The following is a 21,192-nucleotide window of genomic DNA, read 5'->3' as shown; positions in this document are numbered from 1 at the left end:
TTCCGGTGGACTGTCTCTTCCACCTCTCTTGATGTCTATCTATAGAGGTACCCTTATTCTGAGGAGATCGTACGCCGGAAATCCTTTCCTCGTGGAACGTAGGCCTGATTGACACCGCAGGAATGATTGTGTTCAGTGAATTTGTCTATATGTGACAATTTGGCCAATCTTTGACCAGGATTTGCAGTATAATTTGTTGATTACTTTTGATGCATTAATGGTATTATTTCTTCTTCTTTTTCTGAGGTATTAGAAATGTCTTAAAAGTTCTTAAATTGTCACTTCCCTGTCATCTGGGGACAGCCCCCAGATTCATGTGCGGGTCCCGACCCACAGGTTGAGAACCACTGCTCTAATGCTCACATTAGGATGGCACCACTTCTGTCTACTCGTTCTGCGTCTCAGAGGCGGGCAGTGCCTGTGGACAGTTCTGAAACGGTCATCAGTGACATAATTTCAAGCTAATGGACATTGAAAATGACCAGTGCCCTCCCCTGAGACACAGAGTAGACATAAACTGTGCCATTGTTTTAATATATGAAGATTTTTTTTCTTTTTGTTACAGCGGCTGCTCGTCGATTTGACCGCAAGTAGGCTGAATTGCAGTACAGGGGTAAACTGCGGAAGTGGCTGCGTTACGCACCTGAGAGGAGCGGCGGGGTGCCAAGAAAAGGCAGAGTTATAAGGACAAATGTTATTGTAATGTTCTTTAATATAGGGTTAATTAGGGTTATTGTTCATAATTACTTAAGATGTTTGTTTGTAATTGATTTTGAATAATTAAACGTTTTGAATAATGGTTTGTTTTGTTGTTGTTTTTTTTGTTGATAGAGTGTTCAGTAAAGCAGCTGTTCTCAACCTTGGTTTCTTAAAAATAATGGAAATAGCCAATCGAATGGTTTTTTTAATGACGCATATTAAAAACATAAAAAGCAAGGTTGAAAAGTCCCTTAAATAATAACCTTGTTTCAATGTATGATGCAATGCATATAATGTATATAGTTAAATCAATGTTGATTCAATTCTACATTCTTTCAATGTTGATCATATCATAATTGGGGTCTCCCCAACAGGATGCGTAGACGCTAGTGTATCCGTCTCAAACCTATAGTATATTCCGTGAAATAACTGTTGATTGCAACCCCACACACACACACACACATACACACCCACACACCCACATACACACCCACATACACACCCACCCACACACACGGGGTGTGTGGGGGGAGGAGGTGACAGGGGGAGGGAGGGACGGAGGTGAGAAGGAAGGAGGTGACAGGGAGGTGGGAGGAGGGAGGGGAGTTGACAGTGGACACAAATGATGATGGGTGGGGGGGGGGGGAGGAGCCGCCAGCCCGGATCGATAGCAACAACATGTCAGTCGCCGTGACAACACAGCCTCAATCAACCCCCACTCGGGGGGGGGGAGGTAATTCAATAAATGCCTGGCGGCAGGGGGGAGGAGGATGCAGAGGGAGGAGGAGGAGGAGAGAGAGAGGGAGATGGAGTTGGATGAGAATGAGAGAATGGATGGAGAGGGAGGAGCTAGAAGTGGAGGAAGGGGGAGAAGGAGAGGAGGGAGGTGGAGGAGAAAGAGGAAGGAGAGGAAGGAAGAGGGAAGGAGGTGGAGGAGAAAGAGGGAGGAGAGGGAGGGAGATGGAAAAAGACGAGAGGGGGGGTACAGTCAGGTCAAATGGAATTTCTGACCCGTTGTAAAGGTAAACATACACACATGCAACCCCCCCCACCCCCACCCCCTCAAGGCATGTGGTCTATAAAACCAAGTGCATGATGATAAAGGACAAAACACAAGCAGGTTTGTGTTTGTGTTTGTGAGGCCAGGGTTCTGCGTGTTTCAATTTGTGCCACCGCTGCCCTTGGGCAAGAGTTTATTTTCGAGGATTGAGCATGGTTTTGATTATTTTCATTTGACCGTTGGCCATGTGTGTGGTGTGTGTAATCAGTATGGTCACATGGCATAAAGTTGGTTTGCCTAATGTACTGTATAAATATAGATCTCTCTCTCTCTCTCCCATTCCCTCTCCCTCTCCCTCTCTCCCTCTCCCTCCCTCCTTGTTTGAGCCACCTGGTCAATTAGCACGTCAGTGGGACCAGACCCTACATATACCTCCAGGGCAGAGTGTTCCACTGTTAATTACCTGATTAGTTCTTTACATTGTCATTTCAAACGTGTCTGGACATTTTGAGCGGGAAAATAGGTTAAGGCGATCGGTTTCCTGTTCGGCTAATTAACGATACATAGCCCAAACCGCGGGCTTTGAACCAATGCTATCACGCCGACAGTGGTTTTCACACCTTTTCTTCTAGTGTACCCCCTCCTCTATAAGGGTATATTCACACCAGGAAAGTCTTTTAGTTTGCCCTCTTTGGTCTGGACCAAAATACAATGTTTATTTTTTTCACATGTGTGCAAAGATTGTTAAGTCATTGGACAAAAATGTCTGAGGCGGGGTAAAGCGTTAAAGAAAAAAAGAGAGGGAAAGCACAATCATGGATTTCCTGTGTGATATGCACTGATCTGCGGGCATTGCCCAAATATCCACCAGACGTACCGTCTACTCTTTGCTCCATGTTGAGCCACGACTCATTTTCATCTGCGTTCACATTCAAATCTCAAGCGAACCGCACCAAGGTTCTTTTAGAAGCGAGCCGAGACCGCCGCTCCGGCTGTTTCTCGGACCGGTTTGTATTCACACAAGAGCTAGCGAGCAGAGCGCGAGCGAGCGAGGAGCGAAGCGGATGTTTTTAATTTAGAGGCCGGAGCGGCCTCTCTTTTCCGCTCCAATTTGGCTCCGATACCGCTCACACCACAAGTCTGAGGCATGCCCAAATCCGCCCACAAATAATTTATTCCTAATGCAACCACTATTGACGTTGCCAAGCTTGTTCGTTGTTGCACTTGTCTATCTTTAAAAATAAATATTCTATGAATGAAATACATTGACGTTGCTCTTAGTTCTTTAGTATTTAAGTTTTCTGTCTAATAATAATAATAAATATAACCGCAAGCGGTGATTAACGGGGTCCGAGCCAAATTTAAAGTCAAGAACACACTAATGGAAGATATATAAAGATGACATACAATTATGAAGATGTTCCACTTAATGCAATTCTGTGCCTCGGCTTTCAGGTGAGCTGCAGAGCAATGGCCGAATGTCATGTTCAGCTTGTTCATGAAGCTCTAATCGAGATTCGAACTCTCAACCTAAGTATCACCAGTACAGTTTTCTGTCTTATCCCATTGAGCCACTTATAAACCTGCACAGCAGCCTAATTTACATGGTGAAAATGTCTATTGATAAGCACACAACATCCAGAAAACTCCAAGGACACATTTCTCAAGTGAATTAAGGGCTTTCTTCAAAGCATATACCTGAAAAATCGTTGAAATTCTGGCAAAATAAACATTTGTAGTCAAGAACACTAAGAAATATAAATATGACGAGATGAGTTAATTATGAAGGAAAAATGGTTAATGAAGAAGTTCCCCTTAATGCCATACTGTGTCTTGGCAGACCGATTCTTGGATACTAATGAGCCGGAATGTTGATTGCCTGATGAATTTCAGGTGCTGTTCATGTAAATGAGAGGCAATGACAGAATGTCATGTTCAGCTTGTTTATAATGCCCTAATCAGGATTCAAACTCTCAACCTATAAATCACCAGTAGAAGGCATTACCCCTTTGAGCCACTGACATTCCTGAACTGCATGAAGCCTCATTCACATGCTGAAAATGTCTATTGATAAGCACACAACATCAAGAAACCTCCAAGCACACATTTCACAAGAGAATTAAGGGCTTTCTTAAAAGAGTACAGATCTGAAATTTTGCACTGTTAATGGTATCCACCTAACGATAGCCGTATGATACACTGTAAACCCCTACAGTTCTACTAACTTATACATATAATACATGTAGTACTTAAAAGCTGATATTTAGTTAACCAAACTATAACGTTTTGTGTTCTGTCAAAGAGTAATGACGTTTGAATTTTATTGGAATATAATTGTTTGAGTAAAAATAGCCCGCTACCTTATAATTAATGAGTATCCAGTCATACGTAGCGTCTGACGTCATCGACGTCTTTCCAGGCTTTCAGAAACATCAAGATGGCTACCCTCGAACGGGCTTGAGAGATTTTCAAGCATAGGAATACTTCGGTATTTTTCCATGCCCCTGCAAACCTTGCCTTCGTGTGAACCAATAATTGTCACAAGTTTGGTCCTACTTATTGTTATAAGCGTTCTCAGTTGGCAAGTAAATCGTTTTCTTTTTTATGTATATGTACCTAATGCTACCGTTGAAAAAGACAGTTCGCTAGCTTAGCTATCTGTGGTTGACAACTTTAAGTACGGCTAACGTTTATGGGGGTCATCCCTATTAGGGCTGGTAAATTAATATTCGAATTTCGGATATTCCTCGAATATGGGAAAAATATGTATATTCGAACGTGAAAATGAATATTCGAATAATTTACAAAATATATATTTTATTGCTCAGGGCAGCGCGCGCATTGATTCTCCTCCGTTGTGTCCCATGGTGCGTCGCTTACTGGCCTGTGTGTAGCTGCAGTCACGTGTCACAACAAGGAAGCATGGACTGCGCTCCACCACCTCCACCTCCCCACCTCACTGTAGACACCGATAAATGTATGAAAATGTATGAAACACAAACCAGCGAGCCCGAAAAACAAACCGGGGAAATGGAATCCGGTGAAGTCAACAACACCACCACGGACAAAGTGATTGTTAAGCCAGATAATTTAAGAAGTACTGTTTGGCGCTTTTTTGGATTCTGGTCAGTTGGAGGTAAAGTTGTCGACAAATCCAAGGCTGTTTGCAAGTTATGCGATGCGGAACTGGCATATCACTCGACTACCACAAATTTGAGGATGCATTTAATAGTTGTTCACCCGACCGAATGGAACAAAGTTGGTGAAGACGAAGCAGACGGCCCGCTTCCCAAACAACCCAAGCTAACAGCGTTTTACAGCCCGACCACTTCTCTTCTAATATCACTTCTCACTTCTAATATTCGAATATATTCGATATTCAGACCATTTTTTAAGACCAATATTCGGATTTAATTTCTGGGGAATGTTACCAGCCCTTATCCCTATGTTCCCCGGGTCCTATGTTCCCCGGTTCCTATGTTCCCCACTCGGGGAACATAGGATCCTTTTTTTTAAAAAAGGTCCTATGTTCCCCGTTTTTCCCAAAAAGGATCCTATGTTCCCCTGTAGTTTTTTTTTTTAACCTTTATTTTTCCAGATAAAACATTAAGAACAGTTTCTTATTTACAATATTGATCTGGTCCAAGAGGCCCCACCAGGAATAAAAGGTACAAATAACAAAAACACAAGCATGACTAATTTAGACAAATATAAAACGGATATACAAATACATAACCTATGTACAGAAAGAAAATAGAAAACACCAATGCACTATAAATAATAATAATAATAATAATTAAGATGGGTCAATGTTATATTGTGTGTGAAGGGTGTAATGCAAATGAGAAACAGTGGAATCAACAGGAGCAGGGGGGGTCTACTAAGACATAGTTAAGTTTCTGCTTGAAGGCAGACTGTGATATGAAAGCTGTAAGTTTGAGGGTGTCTTGAATTTTGTTCCAGTCAAAAGCTGCTGCAAAATGAAAGGAGTTTTGGCCGAAGGTAGTCCTGGTGAGTGGGTTGATGAGTTTGATAAGCTCAGATGATCTTCAATTCAATTCAATTTTATTTGTATAGCCCTTAATCACCATTACAGTCTCAAAGGGCTTAACAGGCCAAATATTTGTGACACCCCCCTTTACCCATGCCCCCACACGGGCAAGAAAAAACTCCCTTGAATCAGCAAGGAAGAAATCTTGAGAAGAAACGCAGTGTAGGGGAGGGAACTGGACTGGACAGGCATCCAGTCCAGTACCCGCAACACGCTAGAACAGACAGAATAGTGAATTAGAACGGAAAAGTACATAGTGGGAATGTATAATGTAATAAGAAAAGCACAAGCAAACAGAGTAGTCTTCACTTCGCATCTGTCGTTTTCACACTCCAAATGCAAGATTATAGAGGTGCGTTTTGAGCTTTCCTTTGAATAGCTCCACAGAGTCAGCTTCCCTGATCACTGATGGCAGCCTATTCCATAGGAAGGGGGCTCGATAGGCAAACGCTCTCTGTCCAGCCGATTTCTTTTTAACCTTCGGCAATGAAAGAAGGCCCGCTCCCGAAGACCGGAGGGACCGAGAAGGACTATAAGGAATAATCAGGTCCTTCAGGTAGAATGGAGATAATCCATGCAAGGCTTTATAGGTTAGCAATAGCACCTTAAAGTCTGATCTGAAAGTTATTGGTAGCCAGTGTAAAGAGGCGAGAATAGGTGTAATATGATCAAACTTTCTCGTTCTGGTCAGCAGTCTAGCTGCCGCATTGTGTACCAGCTGTAGACTTTTTGTGGTAGAGTTCGGTAATCCCGAGAACAGTGCATTGCAATAGTCCAGTCTTGACGAAACAAATGCATGAATCAGTGTCTCTGCATCCACTGCAGATAACATTGGTCTGATTCTTGCAATGTTTCTCAGATGGAAAAAGGCAATTCTAGTTATACTTCTTATATGTTGGTCAAAGCATAATTGAGGGTCAAACAGGACACCAAGATTTTTGACGGACGCACTCTGTGGGATGGCGAAGCCATCCAACCACAGAGAGAAATCCTCAAACTCTTCCCGGTCCCGCTTCGAGCCGATAACTATCAGCTCTGTCTTCCCAGAATTAAGCTGTAGGAAGTTTTGTGACATCCACCCCTTCACAACTGCCAGACAGGACTCAACCCTTTGAATCTGGGCCGAGTCCCCGGAATCTACAGGAATGTAGAGCTGGGTGTCATCCGCATAGCAATGGAAACTAATTCCGAAGCTGCGGATAACCTCGCCCAGGGGAAGCATGTAAATTGCAAAAAGTAATGGACCAAGAACCGACCCTTGTGGTACCCCGAAGCGTAATTTACAGTGCTTTGATTCTGCACCCTCATGAAGCACAAATTGGGTTCTATCTGTGAGGTACGATTCAAGCCAACCAAGAGCCGTACCCCCGAAACCAACATAGTGTTCAAGACGGTGAAGAAGAGTGCTGTGGTCGATCGTATCAAACGCAGCGCTCAGATCCAATAGCACAAGCATTGTGCTTGTATTTTTATCCAAAGCTAAAAGGATGTCATTTACAACTCTTGTAATAGCAGTTTCAGTTGAGTGGAAATTCCTGAACCCCGACTGGAAAGGTTCAAAGAGATTGTTCCTCGTCAAATAATCAACGATTTGCTTTGCTACAATCCTTTCCTGTACCTTGGACAGGAAGGGCAGATTCGATATAGGCCGATAGTTCCTGACTAATTCAGGATCTAGGCCAGGCTTTTTGAGTAGCGGTTTTAACACCGCAGCCTTGAAATTGGAGGGAACAATTCCTGTTGAAAATGAAAGATTCATAAGCGAGAGGATTGCAGGCCCCACCGTTGGAAGAAGTTCCTTAAGAACCCTGGAAGGGAGAGGATCCAACATACAAGTTGTTGGCTTTGATGCCTTTATCACCCTTTCAAGTTCCACCAAAGGAATTGCCTTGAACTCCAGAAGAGTTGCGTCAGAGTTCCCCATCCTACTTGGCAGGACCCCATCCTGCCCCACAGGATGTGTAGGATTAGCCGCACGGCAAGCATCAATTTCCTCTCTAATTGATTGAATCTTATTCTCAAAGAATTCCATGAATTCACCTGCCACGATCGATGAGCCTATGGTCTGAGTTTGTTTCTGAGTGAGACTCCTCACCGTGTCTAAAATAAACTTAGGATTGTTTCTATTCAAATTGATGATACTGGAAAAGTAGGCATTCCTGGCAATAGTCAGCGCACCCTTATAGGTGAGCAGACTGTTATGCCATGCAAGATGAAAGACCTCAAGTTTAGTCGAGCGCCATTTGCGTTCAAGGATCCTGCAGTTTCGCTTCAAAATGCGCGTTTCTGCATTAAACCAGGGGGCTGGTTTTTTCAATGTTCATTTTTTAGTTACGTTCGGAGCAACTGAATCAATGGCAACAGACAAGGCAATGTTGAGGTCATCAGTAAGTCAAGTCAAGTCAAGTCAATTGACTTGACTTGACTTATTGTGTCTCCCAGGGGAGAAATTTGTTTGGATCTGGGCAATAGCTGCATCACATCAGTATGAAACAACATACAACATACAATCAGTTCATCACATGGGCAAGTGCAAAATTGTTGTACATAGTATTGGCAAATCACAGATACGAAAACGATCAGTAAAAACTATTGGACAAACAGGCTCAAAAAACTGTTGTACATAGTATTGTGCAAACAAGCATTCATGTGCAAAAATAGCAATCTGTAAATTCCCACACTCCTGTGCAAATAGCAATCACACCATACACTCAGCATTCATCCTGACCAAAACTGCTCCTCCATTCATACATCCATACCTGTGCAACAATAGCAATCCAACCAGGCATACGATCAACATTAATTCTGGTCTCATTCATTCATCCTTGCATACTCATCTACCAGATCTTGTTCCCTGTGCATACAGCTATCCCTCCCCCCACTCCCCATATAGTCCTAGCTACCTATACATTACTCCATCTCATAACATACATTCCACTGTCAAAAAGACATCTCACATGTTGTCATACAGTCATTTTCACTGTTTTTCCTTGATGAGCTTGACTGAGAGGGATGAATGAGTGTTTGTACCTGTTGTGTTTGCACAGAGAAACCCTATACCTCCTACCTGAGTTTAACAGTGTATATTCAGAGTGCAGAGGATGGGAGCTGTCAGATAGGATAGTCTGAGCCTGTCTTATTGTAGTTTGTTCAAAGAGCTCCTGTGGGTTGAGAGGTACTGGTGTTCCAATGATTTTGCCTACTGTCTTAACTAGGTTGAAAATCTGTGTTTTTGACTTGACAGTTAGGTTCCCAAACCAGCTGGTAATACCGTATCGGAGAATGGACTCAATTGTTGCCCTGTAGAATATGATCATGATATTTTTACTTACCCCAAAAAACCCTAAGTCTGCGCATGAAATGGAGGCGTTGGTGAGTTCTGGCACACACATCTGCCACATGTGTGCGCCAGCTCAAGTCACAGTCGATATGTACCCCTAGGTACTTGAAGGAGGACACCTGTGCCATGCCAGAACCATGTATGGTCACAATGCTTTTGTCACCAACTGATCTGGGATCCACCAACATTTCTAATGTCTTTTTTGTGTTGATATGAAGTTGGTGTGAGTCACACCAATTAACAAACGTGTCCACAGCAGCTTTGTGAACACTGATGTCTGTGTTTTTAGTGAGAAGACTGAGAATGACAGTGTCATCAGAAAACTTTACTATGTGTTGGTTATGTGCAGTACTGACGCAGTCATTGGTGTATAATGTAAATAAGAACGGAGAGCTGACGCAGCCTTGGGGGGCGCCGGTGCTACAGACTGCAGAGTCAGAAAATGACCCGTTAAATTTCACCTGTTGAGGCCTGTTTGACAGGAATGAGTGGTACCACCGGATTAGAAAAGGGTTGACTTTTAGCTCTACCAGTTTCTTGAGAAGGATGTCTGGCTGGATTAAGTTGAAAGCAGAGTTAAAATCAACAAAAAGCAATCTGGCATACGCATTAGGACTCTCTAGGTGCTTAAGAATGAGGTGCATTATTGTTAATATGGCATCGCTCGTGCTCCGGTTTTTGGTGTAAGCAAATTGGTTTGTGTCAAGCATGGGTTCTACTTCTGAATGGAGTACTTCAATCTTAAGCCTCTCTAGAGATTTAAAAACATTGGAGGTAATGGCCACCGGCCGATAGTCATTGTCCTCTTGAGGGCATACTTTCTTGGGTACCGGGATTATGATTGATTTTTTCCATAAGTTGGGTACTGTGAATGTGTCTATGGAGAGCTGAAATAATTTGTGCCATACTGGAGAGAGTTCATCTGCAAAAATTTTGAGAAAGAAAGCCGACAGATTGTCCGGACCTGTCGCTTTGTTAGTCTGTATGCCTTTAAATATCTTAGTTACAGAATGTGGCTCTAGCACAATTCTATCCCGGTTCACATCACAAATGACATTGTCCAAAACTGCTGCACACTCACTGCCGTTATCAGAGTTAAAACGCATATAAAATTCATTCAGTTCGTTGGCCCTTGCCGCCTCGTTCTGGGCAAAAAGAGGCTTCTTCTTTGTGTCCATGTTTGTCATTTGTCTGATGGAGTCCCAAAGTTTCTTTGTGTTGGCTTCTGATAGATTTTGTTCTGCCCTCTCCCTGTGTTGCTGCCGGGCTGCCTTTATTAGAGCATTGAGTTCTTTTTGAGCGGCCCGGACTCCTGCTTTATCCCCAGATTTAAAGGCTGCTCTTTTTCTGTTGATGCAATCCTTAATGTCTTTTGTGATGTATGGTTTGTTGTTAGGATATCGTTTAACAATTTTCTGGGGTATGACAGAATCTATACAAAAACATATGTAGGCAGTGATAAGCTCCGTGATATTGTCAATGTCTGTATCCCTGAAAAAGAGATCCCAGTCCGTACAGAGAAAACATCCCTTCAGCTCCTCCACTTTGTCAGTGGACCATACCTTCACTGACTGAGTCACTGGTTTGCTGGACTTAAAGACTGACCTATATGTAGGGAGCAGCTGAATGGCATTGTGGTCAGAGTTACTCAGGGGGGGTCTAGCTCTGGCTGTGTAGGCGTCTTTGATATTGCCATTGCATTTATCAAGAATGTTGTTGTTTCTGGTGCTACACTTAACATATTGGTGAAAGCCAGGTAATGATTTGTTAAGACTGCAGTGGTTAAAATCTCCCAGTATAAACATGGGGGCGTCCGGTTTAGCTTGTAGATGGCGGTGCACACAGTCCGTGATTGCATTAGCTGCTCTGCCAGCGTTGCCGCTTGGCGGGATGTACACAACACACACAAAAATGTTAGTAAATTCCCTCGGGAGATAATATGGCCGCAGGGTAACACACAGCAGCTCCAGATCAGGGTTGCAAATTTTGTCTCTCACCGCAAAGTTACGACACCAACTGTCCTTGATGTACACACACACCCCGCCTCCCCGTGTCTTCCCCGAGTTAATGTCTCTGTCTAGGCGTATGTGGGAAAAACCTTCAATTTGAATGTAGCTGTCCGTCACATCTTCGTTAAACCATGTTTCCGTAAAGGCCATTAAACCCGACTCACGATACTCGTAGCAGGCTCCCACCTGTTGACGCAGATCATCCAGCTTGTTTTTCAGCGAGCGGGGGTTGCAGAGAAGCATAGGAGGTAGTGGTAGCTTGGTGGCTCCCCTGATGCGATGTCTAACGCCGCCTCTTTTACCCCGTTTCCTGGCCTTGCTGCCCGGCGGGTGGCCCGGTCCAAGGCGTTGTAGCTCTCCCGGAACCTCCTGCAGCAGTGCAGGTGACGGTAGTACTCCACTGTCCCGCAGTGCTAGCAGCTCTGCCCAGCTGTAGTTTTGCAGGCCGCTGTTGATGGACCCGTCTGCTAAACACCGGACGACTTGGCCCGACAGGATTAGCCATGCCAACACAAGCTCTGATCTTCTCCAGTTTAGTTTGCCCACACGTAGCACACAGTTCACAGCACCAATTATGTCCAACGAGTTTGCACACTTAGTCCACACATGGAAGACATAGAACACGGACTTAAAGGACGCCACGACAAACGAGTAGACGAACAAACAAACGAGTTGCAGCAAGAGCCCTTCTCCATGTCGCCAGCAGAGCAGCGCCATTGTGAACTCCAAGGCACTCCACAGAACCACTATAGTTACAGAGAGGTGCAAGTGAACCAGATAACTTATCTGCCATAGCTGTAATGGTTGCAGGTGTGATGCGGCGACAGCTGAAAGTAGCTTGCTGATCGTCGCAGGGGCAGGATACCACCACCTGGAAAGTGAGCAAAATGTGGTCTGATAAAGCTGAGGTGTAGGAAGAGACCACTAGCTGTGAAATGTCTACACCGCGGGTCAGAACGAGATCCAGCGTGTTTCCACCGATGTGGGTTGGGTGCTGGACGAGCTGTTTGAAGCCAAGCGTATCTGTAATGGACAGAAAAGCCCTTGCGAGGGCATCAGACGGGTTATTCACATGAATGTTGAAATCCCCAATAAGCAAAATATTGTCTGAGTATGTAGCCAGATCAGCTGCAAAGTCAGAAAACTCATCAACAAAAACTGAATACGGTCCTGGGGGACGGTATACTATAGGTAAAACGAAAGAGTCTGGAACTCGTTTCGCTTCTCGGGGAGCTGAGGTGCAGAGCGCTAGCACCTCAAAGGATCTGAAAATATATCTATTCTTTGGCTTTAAATTAAGCTTAGAATTAGATATCAGGGCTACTCCACCACCTTTCTTAACTTCTCTAGATACTTGGGTGCTAACGTAATGGGGTGGAGTAGCTTCGTTTAGGGCTAGAAACTCATCTGGTTTTAACCAGGTTTCACAAAGCCCCAGTATGTCGATCTTTTTATCAATAATTAGATCATGGACCAAGAGCGCCTTCGATGAAAGCGACCTTATGTTCATGAACCCTATTCTGAGTGCTTCCTTTTTATTATTTTCATTTTGTGCGGTAAGTGCTTCTAGAGAGATGGAGAAGGGAGGAAAGGTAATACGGGGTCTTGCCCAGGAGTGTCTTGAAACTGAAGCCAATGTCGGAGTCGACGGGTTTGGAGCGAGGGCCAGTCCACCAGTTTGAAAAGTTCACAGTGGTGTGTATTAAAGGGAGCATTCGTGGCAAAGCGGATAGCTGAATGGTGAAGAACGTCCAGTTTGTGTAGCGCTGTTTTTGAAGCCATTTTATAGATTGTATCACCATAGTCAACGATGGGCAGAATGGTCATTTTTACAAGTGTAAGTTTAGCAGAGCGTGTGAAGGATGCTTTGTTACGGAAGAGAAAGGCCAATCTGGCTTTCACTTTAATCTGAATATTATTAATATGGGTGGAGAATGAAAGGGAAGAGTCCAGCCAAAGCCCTAGATATTTATAGGACTTGACAAACTCCAGTTCGGAGTTGTCAGCGCAAACGATCTTGGGGGGGCTGGAGGTGTTGTTTTTTCGATTGAAAAGTATGCATTTTGTATTTTTAGAGTTGAGCCGTAGGTGAAGGTTGTGGAAAGAGTGCTCAATAGAAGTGAGACTGTCTTGAAGAGTGGAGGCCGCGGAGCAGAGAGTAGGGCCAGAGGCATACAGGATAGTGTCATAAGCATAAAGGTGGATCCGGGAGCTGCCTGCAGCCTTGGCCACATCATTAATATAAATGGAAAAGAGGATAGGCCCCAAGATTGAGCCCTGAGGCACCCATTTAGTAATAGCTAGTGGCTCCGACAGGATGTTATCTGTCTTGACCTGTTGGATTCGGTTAGTCAGGTAGCTGGCAAACCAGTTGCAACAGGTGGGGGATAAACCAATGCTGGAGAGCCTACCCAAAAGGGTCATGTGATCAACTGAATCAAATGCCTTGGCTAGGTCTATAAAGCTGGCAATACAGACCTGCTTGTTTTCCAAGTCAATAATGATGTCGTCAAGGACCTTATGCGTGGCTATGATGCATCCGTGGCCAGAACGAAACCCAGATTGAAAATCAGACAGAATGTGATTTGTGGTAAGAAAAAAGTCCAGTTGTTTGAGGACCAGCTTCTCTAGCACTTTAGCCAAGCATGGCAAGATGGAAATAGGCCGGTAGCAGTTGGGGTCGGAGCTAGAGCCACCCTTAAAGAGTGGAAATATCAAAGCTGATTTCCAATCAGACGGGAATGCAGAGAGATTAATGGACAGGTTGAATAACCTTGAGATTGGGTCAGCAATAAGATGAGCGGCTGCTTTGAGAAACTTTGGGTCCAACCCATCAAAGCCAGCAGACTTATTAGGGTCCAATCGGGAAAGTTCATCCCGAACCTCAGTAAATGAGAATGGTTTAAAGGAAAGGCTGGTAGTAATACCTACCGGGGATTACTACCAGCAATCTTTAAAAATATTTAAACTTTGACGCCACATTCGCGTGAGGACAGCCAATCAGCGTTTGACAGCGTGGCCACTGAGTGACATGTGTAATGTAACAACCAATCAGCGTTCAACCGGCCAACTCAGTGCAGTGCAGTCCGGGGTGAACTGCAGCATGGAGGAGAAAGTGATTGTTGCCGTTTGCGACTCCCGGAGCTCTATATAATATAATGTAATTGTATACATAATATCACGGCCAAAAGCTCTGTGCGCCTCCGGATGGCCGTAGCGCGGGGAGCTCTCGTAGGGATTGGGCTTCTGAGGGTTTGTTTACCGGCGTTGCCTCTGCCATGGTCATTATAATATTATGAATAGACTGCGTCAGGTTCTCAGACGTCTCTCCCTCATCCACAAAAGGTGAAGACATGCAATGGTGGTTATCTCGGTATCTATTTGGCAGTAATGGTGGAAAACGTAACAGACCGGGAACATCGGACCCTTTTTTGGAAGAAGGGTCCTATGTTCCCCGGTCAAATACATATCGGGGAACATAGGACCCTTTTTTAACAAAAAGGTCCTATGTTCCCCAGTCTCATACAAAGAGGGGAACATAGGACCCGGGGAACATAGGACCCGGGGAACATAGGACCCGGGGAACATAGACACGCTCCCCGTTTATGCTAGCGACGTATTCATGAAAAAGTTTCATTAAAAATAACGTTTCGTTTTTATTGTTTCCATCTTGGGTGACTATAGAGGAGCGTGTTAAAGAAAACGTATTGAGCATGACAACTGTGTAATGAAGTAATATGTCCGGGCCACAACATTATCTGAAATTAATTAAAAATATAGCTGCGAGCAGCAATGTGGGTGTCAAGCATAATCGGACTCGGTAGGCTTATTCTGCCGGATGGACGCAATCGGCCAGGGGGCTCCATGACGACCGCCTCGGAAATCGGCAATACCGACAGCCGGTGGGATGAGTAAATGGGAAAAGGACCCCACCTAGAGGTAAGGGCGCAATGCAGTCTGCCTGACAGAACAAATGTCACAAATACATAGGGGTATTCGGAACAATATCAACAAAATAATTTACAAGATATATGGGGAGGTCTGACAGTATCATTAAACATTGAAAATAAGTTTGAAATGTATTTTTATTATTATTATTATTTTATTATTATTTATTTGTATGTGAAGAGAGAGGAGTTAAAACACGTCTTCATTAATTATAGCGCCCCCTAGAGGTCAATGGTCACCAAATTCATTGAGTGTTCCCATGATGATGTTATGGGTCTATGTAACAAGTTTGGTTATGATATGTCAAAGGGATGCTGAGATATTGGCGTGTTTCCGGTTTGGTGGCTTCGCGGTCGAATATCATTGGCTGTCACGGATATTTCTGCAATAAATAATATGCTAGCCACACGGGGAGGTCTGTTAGTATCACCAGACATTGAAAATAAGTTTGAAATGTACTCATGTGAAGAGAGAGGAGTCAAAACACTTCGACATTAATAACAGCGCCACCTAGAGGTCAAAGGTCACCACATTCAATCAGTGTCACCTTTATGAGGCCATGGGTCTATATACCAAGTCTGGTTATGATATTTCTAAGGGATGCTGAGAAATCGGCTCACTTCCTGTTTAGCGGCTTCGCCGCCAAATTTGATTGGCTTAAGCGGGCAAAGAGTTTTGAATTTGACAAATCTATTCAATGTTTTTCATCAAGGATGGCCAGAAGATCATGTGTGCCAAGTTTCGAGATGATTGGACAAGATTTGTGATAGAAGTAGCATTTTGATGGTTTTTGACATAAACCAAGATGGCGGAAATATACGTCATGGCGCAATGACGTCATAGGGTTTGTTGAACTGGGCTTGGTTCAAGGAATCAAATGATACCTGGTTTGTGAATATTGGTCGAATGGGTCGAAAGTTATGAACATGAATGCATGTCCAACTTTGACCTGTTGGTGGCGCTAGAGCTGTTGGGCTAGCGACCTGAGATTGGCTTAATGGGCTAATGGGGCTGTCCTGAACAAGTGTGCCAAATTTCACAACTTTTCGCCAAGCGGTTCTATGGGCTGCCATTGACTCCAATGGCAGCATAATAATAATAATAAGAATTCGTACAATAACAATAGGTTGTCTCGCAACATAGTTGCTTGACACCCAATAAATGCTGCCGGTTGGTTTACACTAGGTCTAGCCATAGCCTACTGGAATAACTTGAGTGCGTGTGGCAAACTGGAGCATGAAGAGAGTGTGGAGCATGAAAAGTGAGGTCTGAGTAGCCGAAAAATAGAGATGAATGTGAATGAGATAGAGCTTTTTTCCTTCAAGTTTTTGGAGGGAGTCATTTTGGCGCGCAGCTAATTTCCCGGTCATTTTTTATGTGTCCGACTCCATTGTTTCAAGTTTCAAGTTTTATTTATCATACACTCATAAATCAGCATTTATCAGTATTGATAATGTGTGTTGATTGATAAGGTTGATTTAGGCATAGCCACAGATGTACAGCATACACTAGGTACCTGATAGTAAATGAGCATGAATGATTATGAATGAAAATTGTATTTGTACTTTTCAGTCTCAAGCTCATGTATCACAATCTCACAGAGATGCAACCAGATCAGATAGAGCAGTAGATGCACAGGCATATTTTTCATGCCACATGTGCAACTTCAAGCACCCCTTTTCTGAGGAAACACTGTTAGGCCATTTAAGAAAGCGTGGGAGTCTGGTACAGTACCAAAGGAGTGGCGAACCGGGGTGGTGGTTCCCCCGTTCAAAAAGGGGGACCAGAGAGTGTGTGCCAATTACCGGGGTTTCACACTTCTCAGCCTCCCTGGTAAAGTGTACTCAAAGGTGCTGGAAAGGAGGGTTCGGCCGATCGTCGAACCTCAGATTTAAGAGGAACAATGCGGTTTTCGCCCCGGACGTGGAACTACGGACCAGCTCTTCACTCTCGCAAGGATCCTGGAGGGGGCCTGGGAGTATGCCCATCCGGTCTACATGTGTTTTGTGGATCTGGAGAAGGCATATGACTGGGTCCCCCGGGAGAAACTGTGGGAGGTGCTGCGGGAGTATGGGGTAAGGGGGTCTCTCCTCAGGGCTATCCAATCTCTGTATTCCCAAAGCGAGAGCGGTGTTCGCGTCCTCGCCAACCAGTCAGTTTCGTTCTCAGTGGGTGCTGGTCTATGCCAGGGCTGCGCCTTGTCACCAATCCTGTTTGTGATATACATGGACAGGATATCGAGGCGTAGTCGTGTTGGGGAGGGGTTGCAGTTCGGTGGTCTGAGAATCTCGTCACTGCTTTTTGCAGATGATGTGGTCCTCATTGGATCATCGGCCTGTGACCTTCAGCACACTGGATCGGCTGGCGGCCAGTGTGAAGCGGCTGGGATGAGGATCAGCACCGCTAAATCTGAGGCCGTGACTCTTAGCAGGAAACCGGTGGATTGCTTACTCCGGGTAGGAAATTAGTCCTTAGCCCAAGTGAAGGAGTTCAAGTACCTCGGGGTCATCCATCCCCAATTAATTTCAAGCGAGAGCTTCTATTATCAAAATGAACATCCTACCACGGGTTAACTTCTGTAGTACAATGCTGCCCTTAGCACCCCCTGTTAGACACTGGGAGAAACTGCATACATTTGTCTGGAAAGGGAAACGCCCACGGGTCAAAATGTCCATCTTGCAGCGGCATAAACTTTCTGGTGGTCTTGGGTTTCCAAATTTCCAATTGGTCCTCAACACTCCGACCTGTACATACCTGGTTAAATCCGTCGGCACAGGTAGCCTGGCGTTCCTTAGAAGAAAATCTAGTTAAACCACATAGGCTTCAGGACTTAATTTACTCTAACATCCCTATCAAAACCTGCAAATCCAAATTTGGCTCTTTAATATCGCATTTGGTCGCCACATGGAGAACAGTGGAATCACACTCCAGCACTCACTTAAAATTCCATCCTCACCTTCCTTTATTTAATAATTTTTCCCTTTGCTTGGGAGGTCACCCGATTTCGTTCCCTCAATGGAGTGATAAGGTGATCAATACCCTTTCGGACATCACATCAGAAAATACTCTCAGATCCTTTCAAGACCTGAAATCTCATTTCAACCTACCGGGCACTTCTTTTTTCTTTTACCTACAACTCCGCAGTGCCTTACGGGCATACAGAGTTCCCTGGGGGGGAAACTTGGAACCTCATCCAATCCATAAAATATGTGGAAATCTTTCTACCCAAGGCTTGGTGTCCGCCCTTTACACGTTCCTTTCTAAACGCGCCGAAAAAACTCTGCAGTTGGATAGTCGCTGGAGCCATGATCTCGCAATGGCACCTTCCACAATCAATTAGTCCAAATGGTCAAAGATTGACCTTAGCATCTCGTAATCCAAACCGTCAGATGATTCATTATAACTTTGCACACACTCTACTGCACTCTGCATAAATTATTTTTGATGAAATTAAATCCATCTCCCAACTGTCAGCTATGCTCTTTAGAAACATCAGGAACCTTTGTTCACATGGTCTGGGATTGCACTGGTGTGAGAGACTTTTGGAGTATGGTGTCCAACAGAATGTCTAAAGTGCTTGAGCGTACCATCCCCTGCTCCCCAACTGTCCTATTGCTGAATGATTTCACTGGTCTGCTGGTTTCTGGTAGGCCTTACTGCTGCCAAAAAGCTTATAGCACAGAGATGGAAAGCACCTCATGCTTTATCTTGTCAACACTGGGTGAACACAGTTATAGATCTGGCTAAGTTAGAGAAATCTGTGGCCAGCATGCATGGTGCGCAAGCTAAAAACATCAACTTGTGGTCATCCTTTATCGTTAGTATGTTGGGGGAGTAGCCATGATTTATTTTCCTTCTTCTACTTCTTTTACATCTGTTATCCAAAATTTCTGACTCGGACTTAACAACTCTACTGAGCTGTTCAGATGACTGATTTTTTCTAGGTGGGGGGGCAAGACCTGTGTGTGCGTGTGTGTGGGGTGTGGGGGGAGTGCGTGTTGGTTGATGAATGTTGCGTCTTCTCATTTGTGTACGTGTAACTGTTTAATGTCAAATGTTGTCTTATTTGCGTTTATGCCTTATTGGTGTATGTTGTCTTATTTGTGTTTAGGTCAAATGTAGTGTGTTGTCTTATTTGTGCATATGTCTAATTGTTTTCTATGTCTATCTGTTTGTTGTATAAATCATAAAATAAAAAATTGATCACAAAAAAAATAAGTACCTCGGGGTCTTGTTCGCGAGTGAGGGTACGATGGAGCGTGAGATTGGCCGGAGAATCAGAGCAGCGGGGGCGGTATTTGCGTTCGCTTTACCGCACCGTTGTTACGAAAAGAGAGCTGAGCCGCAAGGCAAAGCTCTCGATCTACCGGTCGATCATTGTTCCTATCCTCACCTATGGTCATGAGGGTTGGGTGATGACCGAAAGGACGAGATTGCGGGTACAAGCGGCCGAGATGAGTTTTCTCAGAAGGGTGGCTGGCGTCTCCCTTAGGGATAGGGTGAGAAGCTCAGCCATCCGTGAGGAACTCGGATTAGAGCCGCTCCTTTACTTAGAAAGGAGTCAGCTGAGATGGTTCGGGCATCTGGTAAGGATGCCCACTGGGCGCCTCCCTTGGGAGGTGTTTCAGGCACGTCCAGTAGGGAGGAGAACTCGGGGAAGACCCAGGACTAGGTGGAGAGATTATATCTCAACACTGGCCTGGGAACGCCTCGGGATCCCCCCGTCAGAGCTGGTCAATGTGGCCCGGGAAAGGGAAGTCTGGGGCCCCCTGCTTGAGCTGCTCCCCCCGCGACCCGATCCCGGATAAGCGGATGAAGATGAGATGAGATATTTAAGAAAGCATGAGATAGTAGCATGCCCGTTCAAAAACTGTCACTACCGCAGAAATGTATATTCATCCTTTAACGCACACAAAAGCAGAGTCCATGGAGGTAGTTTAGATGACAATGACAATGTGGTGTCAGTAAATAATGATAGTACTCTAGTAACATCCTCTGCTGACTCTGTGGATGAAGGGCCTGCTCAATGTGAGAATATAGATGACCCAACCCGGTATCACGCGATTTCGTGCTCATGCGCACAAAAGTTATTAATCTATTGAATCGTGTCCCGGATTACGATTGTCCGACTTTTTTAGTGCTACACAGAACGAAATGTAAACAAATGCCTTCTGTGTCACGGTCTGTCCGCCACGCCCCCTTCACCCTCGCAGCTGGGCTGCGTCAGGTGGTTAGTGGAGCCTTTAAGTTGACTGAACACTGTTCTCCTGTTGCCAGATTGTCTTCGCTGTTGGTTCATGCAAGTCTCTCCAGCTATTCGCCTATAGCTAGTCTCCTGTTCCCGGTTTACCGATCCTGCCTGTTCCCGACTACGTTCCCCGCCTCGTCCTACTGGATCCTCGTTCGCCTGTCTCCTGTCCCGGCTTCCCGACCCTGCCTGTCCCCGACCACGTTCCCCGTCTCGTCCTACTGGACCCTCGTTCGCCTGTCTCCTGTCCCGGCTCCCCGACCCTGCCTGTCCCCGACTACGCTCCCCGTCTCGCCCCTCTGGATCCTCGTTCGCTTGTCTGCTGCCCCGATTTCCCGATTCTGCCTGCCCCCGACTACGTTCTTCGCCCCGTCCCCGTTGATTTGCTTGACAAAGTAAAAATCGGATTATCATTGTGTTTGCTGGTCTCTGAGTCGTGCTTTTGGGTTCAAATCTGCCAGTCTCTTCAGTGGAGCGTGACAGTACAATCTGGCCACAACATGAACCCAGCCGACTCAGATTCTTTCCAGAATGAACTACAGGCGCAAGGCAGCGTCCTGCAACGCCATGACCTACAACTTACCTCCATGGCGGAGAGTCTGCAGACGCTGGTCGCCCGCCACGAGAGCAGCATGGAATCGGTCCGGGATCACTTGCGGAGGTTACCCGTCGCCGCTCCTCATCCCGGTTCCTCTTCAACATCTGAGGCTCGTGTGCCCCCTCCGAAGCGCTGCTCCGGGGCTCCTGGTTCTTGTCGCCCCTTCCTGGTGCAGTGCTCCCTCTCCTTCGAACTCCAACCCTCAGCCTTTCCCACTGAGCGGTCCCGGGTGGCTTACATTGTCTCTCTGCTCAACGGAAGAGCCAGGGACTGGGGAACCGCCGAATGGGAGAGGGACT

At 45.2% G+C, this 21,192-nt stretch overlaps 1 protein-coding gene across 1 annotated transcript; it reads right to left on the bottom strand.

Moving 5' to 3' along the window:
* Nucleotides 1-5,941: 5,941 nt before the first annotated feature.
* Nucleotides 5,942-20,884, bottom strand: LOC130385540 (uncharacterized). Its single transcript, XM_056594067.1, is given in 5 exon segments — nucleotides 5,942-8,111; nucleotides 11,264-11,693; nucleotides 11,857-12,725; nucleotides 20,558-20,681; nucleotides 20,879-20,884. Coding segments are annotated over 5 exon segments (3,465 nt in total). The 3' UTR covers nucleotides 5,942-6,075.
* Nucleotides 20,885-21,192: the final 308 nt, after the last annotated feature.

The sequence above is a fragment of the Gadus chalcogrammus genome, chromosome 7, assembly GCF_026213295.1.
Source record: "Gadus chalcogrammus isolate NIFS_2021 chromosome 7, NIFS_Gcha_1.0, whole genome shotgun sequence".
Taxonomy (NCBI): Eukaryota; Metazoa; Chordata; class Actinopteri; order Gadiformes; family Gadidae; genus Gadus; species Gadus chalcogrammus.
The sequence above is the reverse complement of the archived record's forward strand: the minus strand, read 5'-3'. Positions and strand labels throughout refer to the sequence as shown.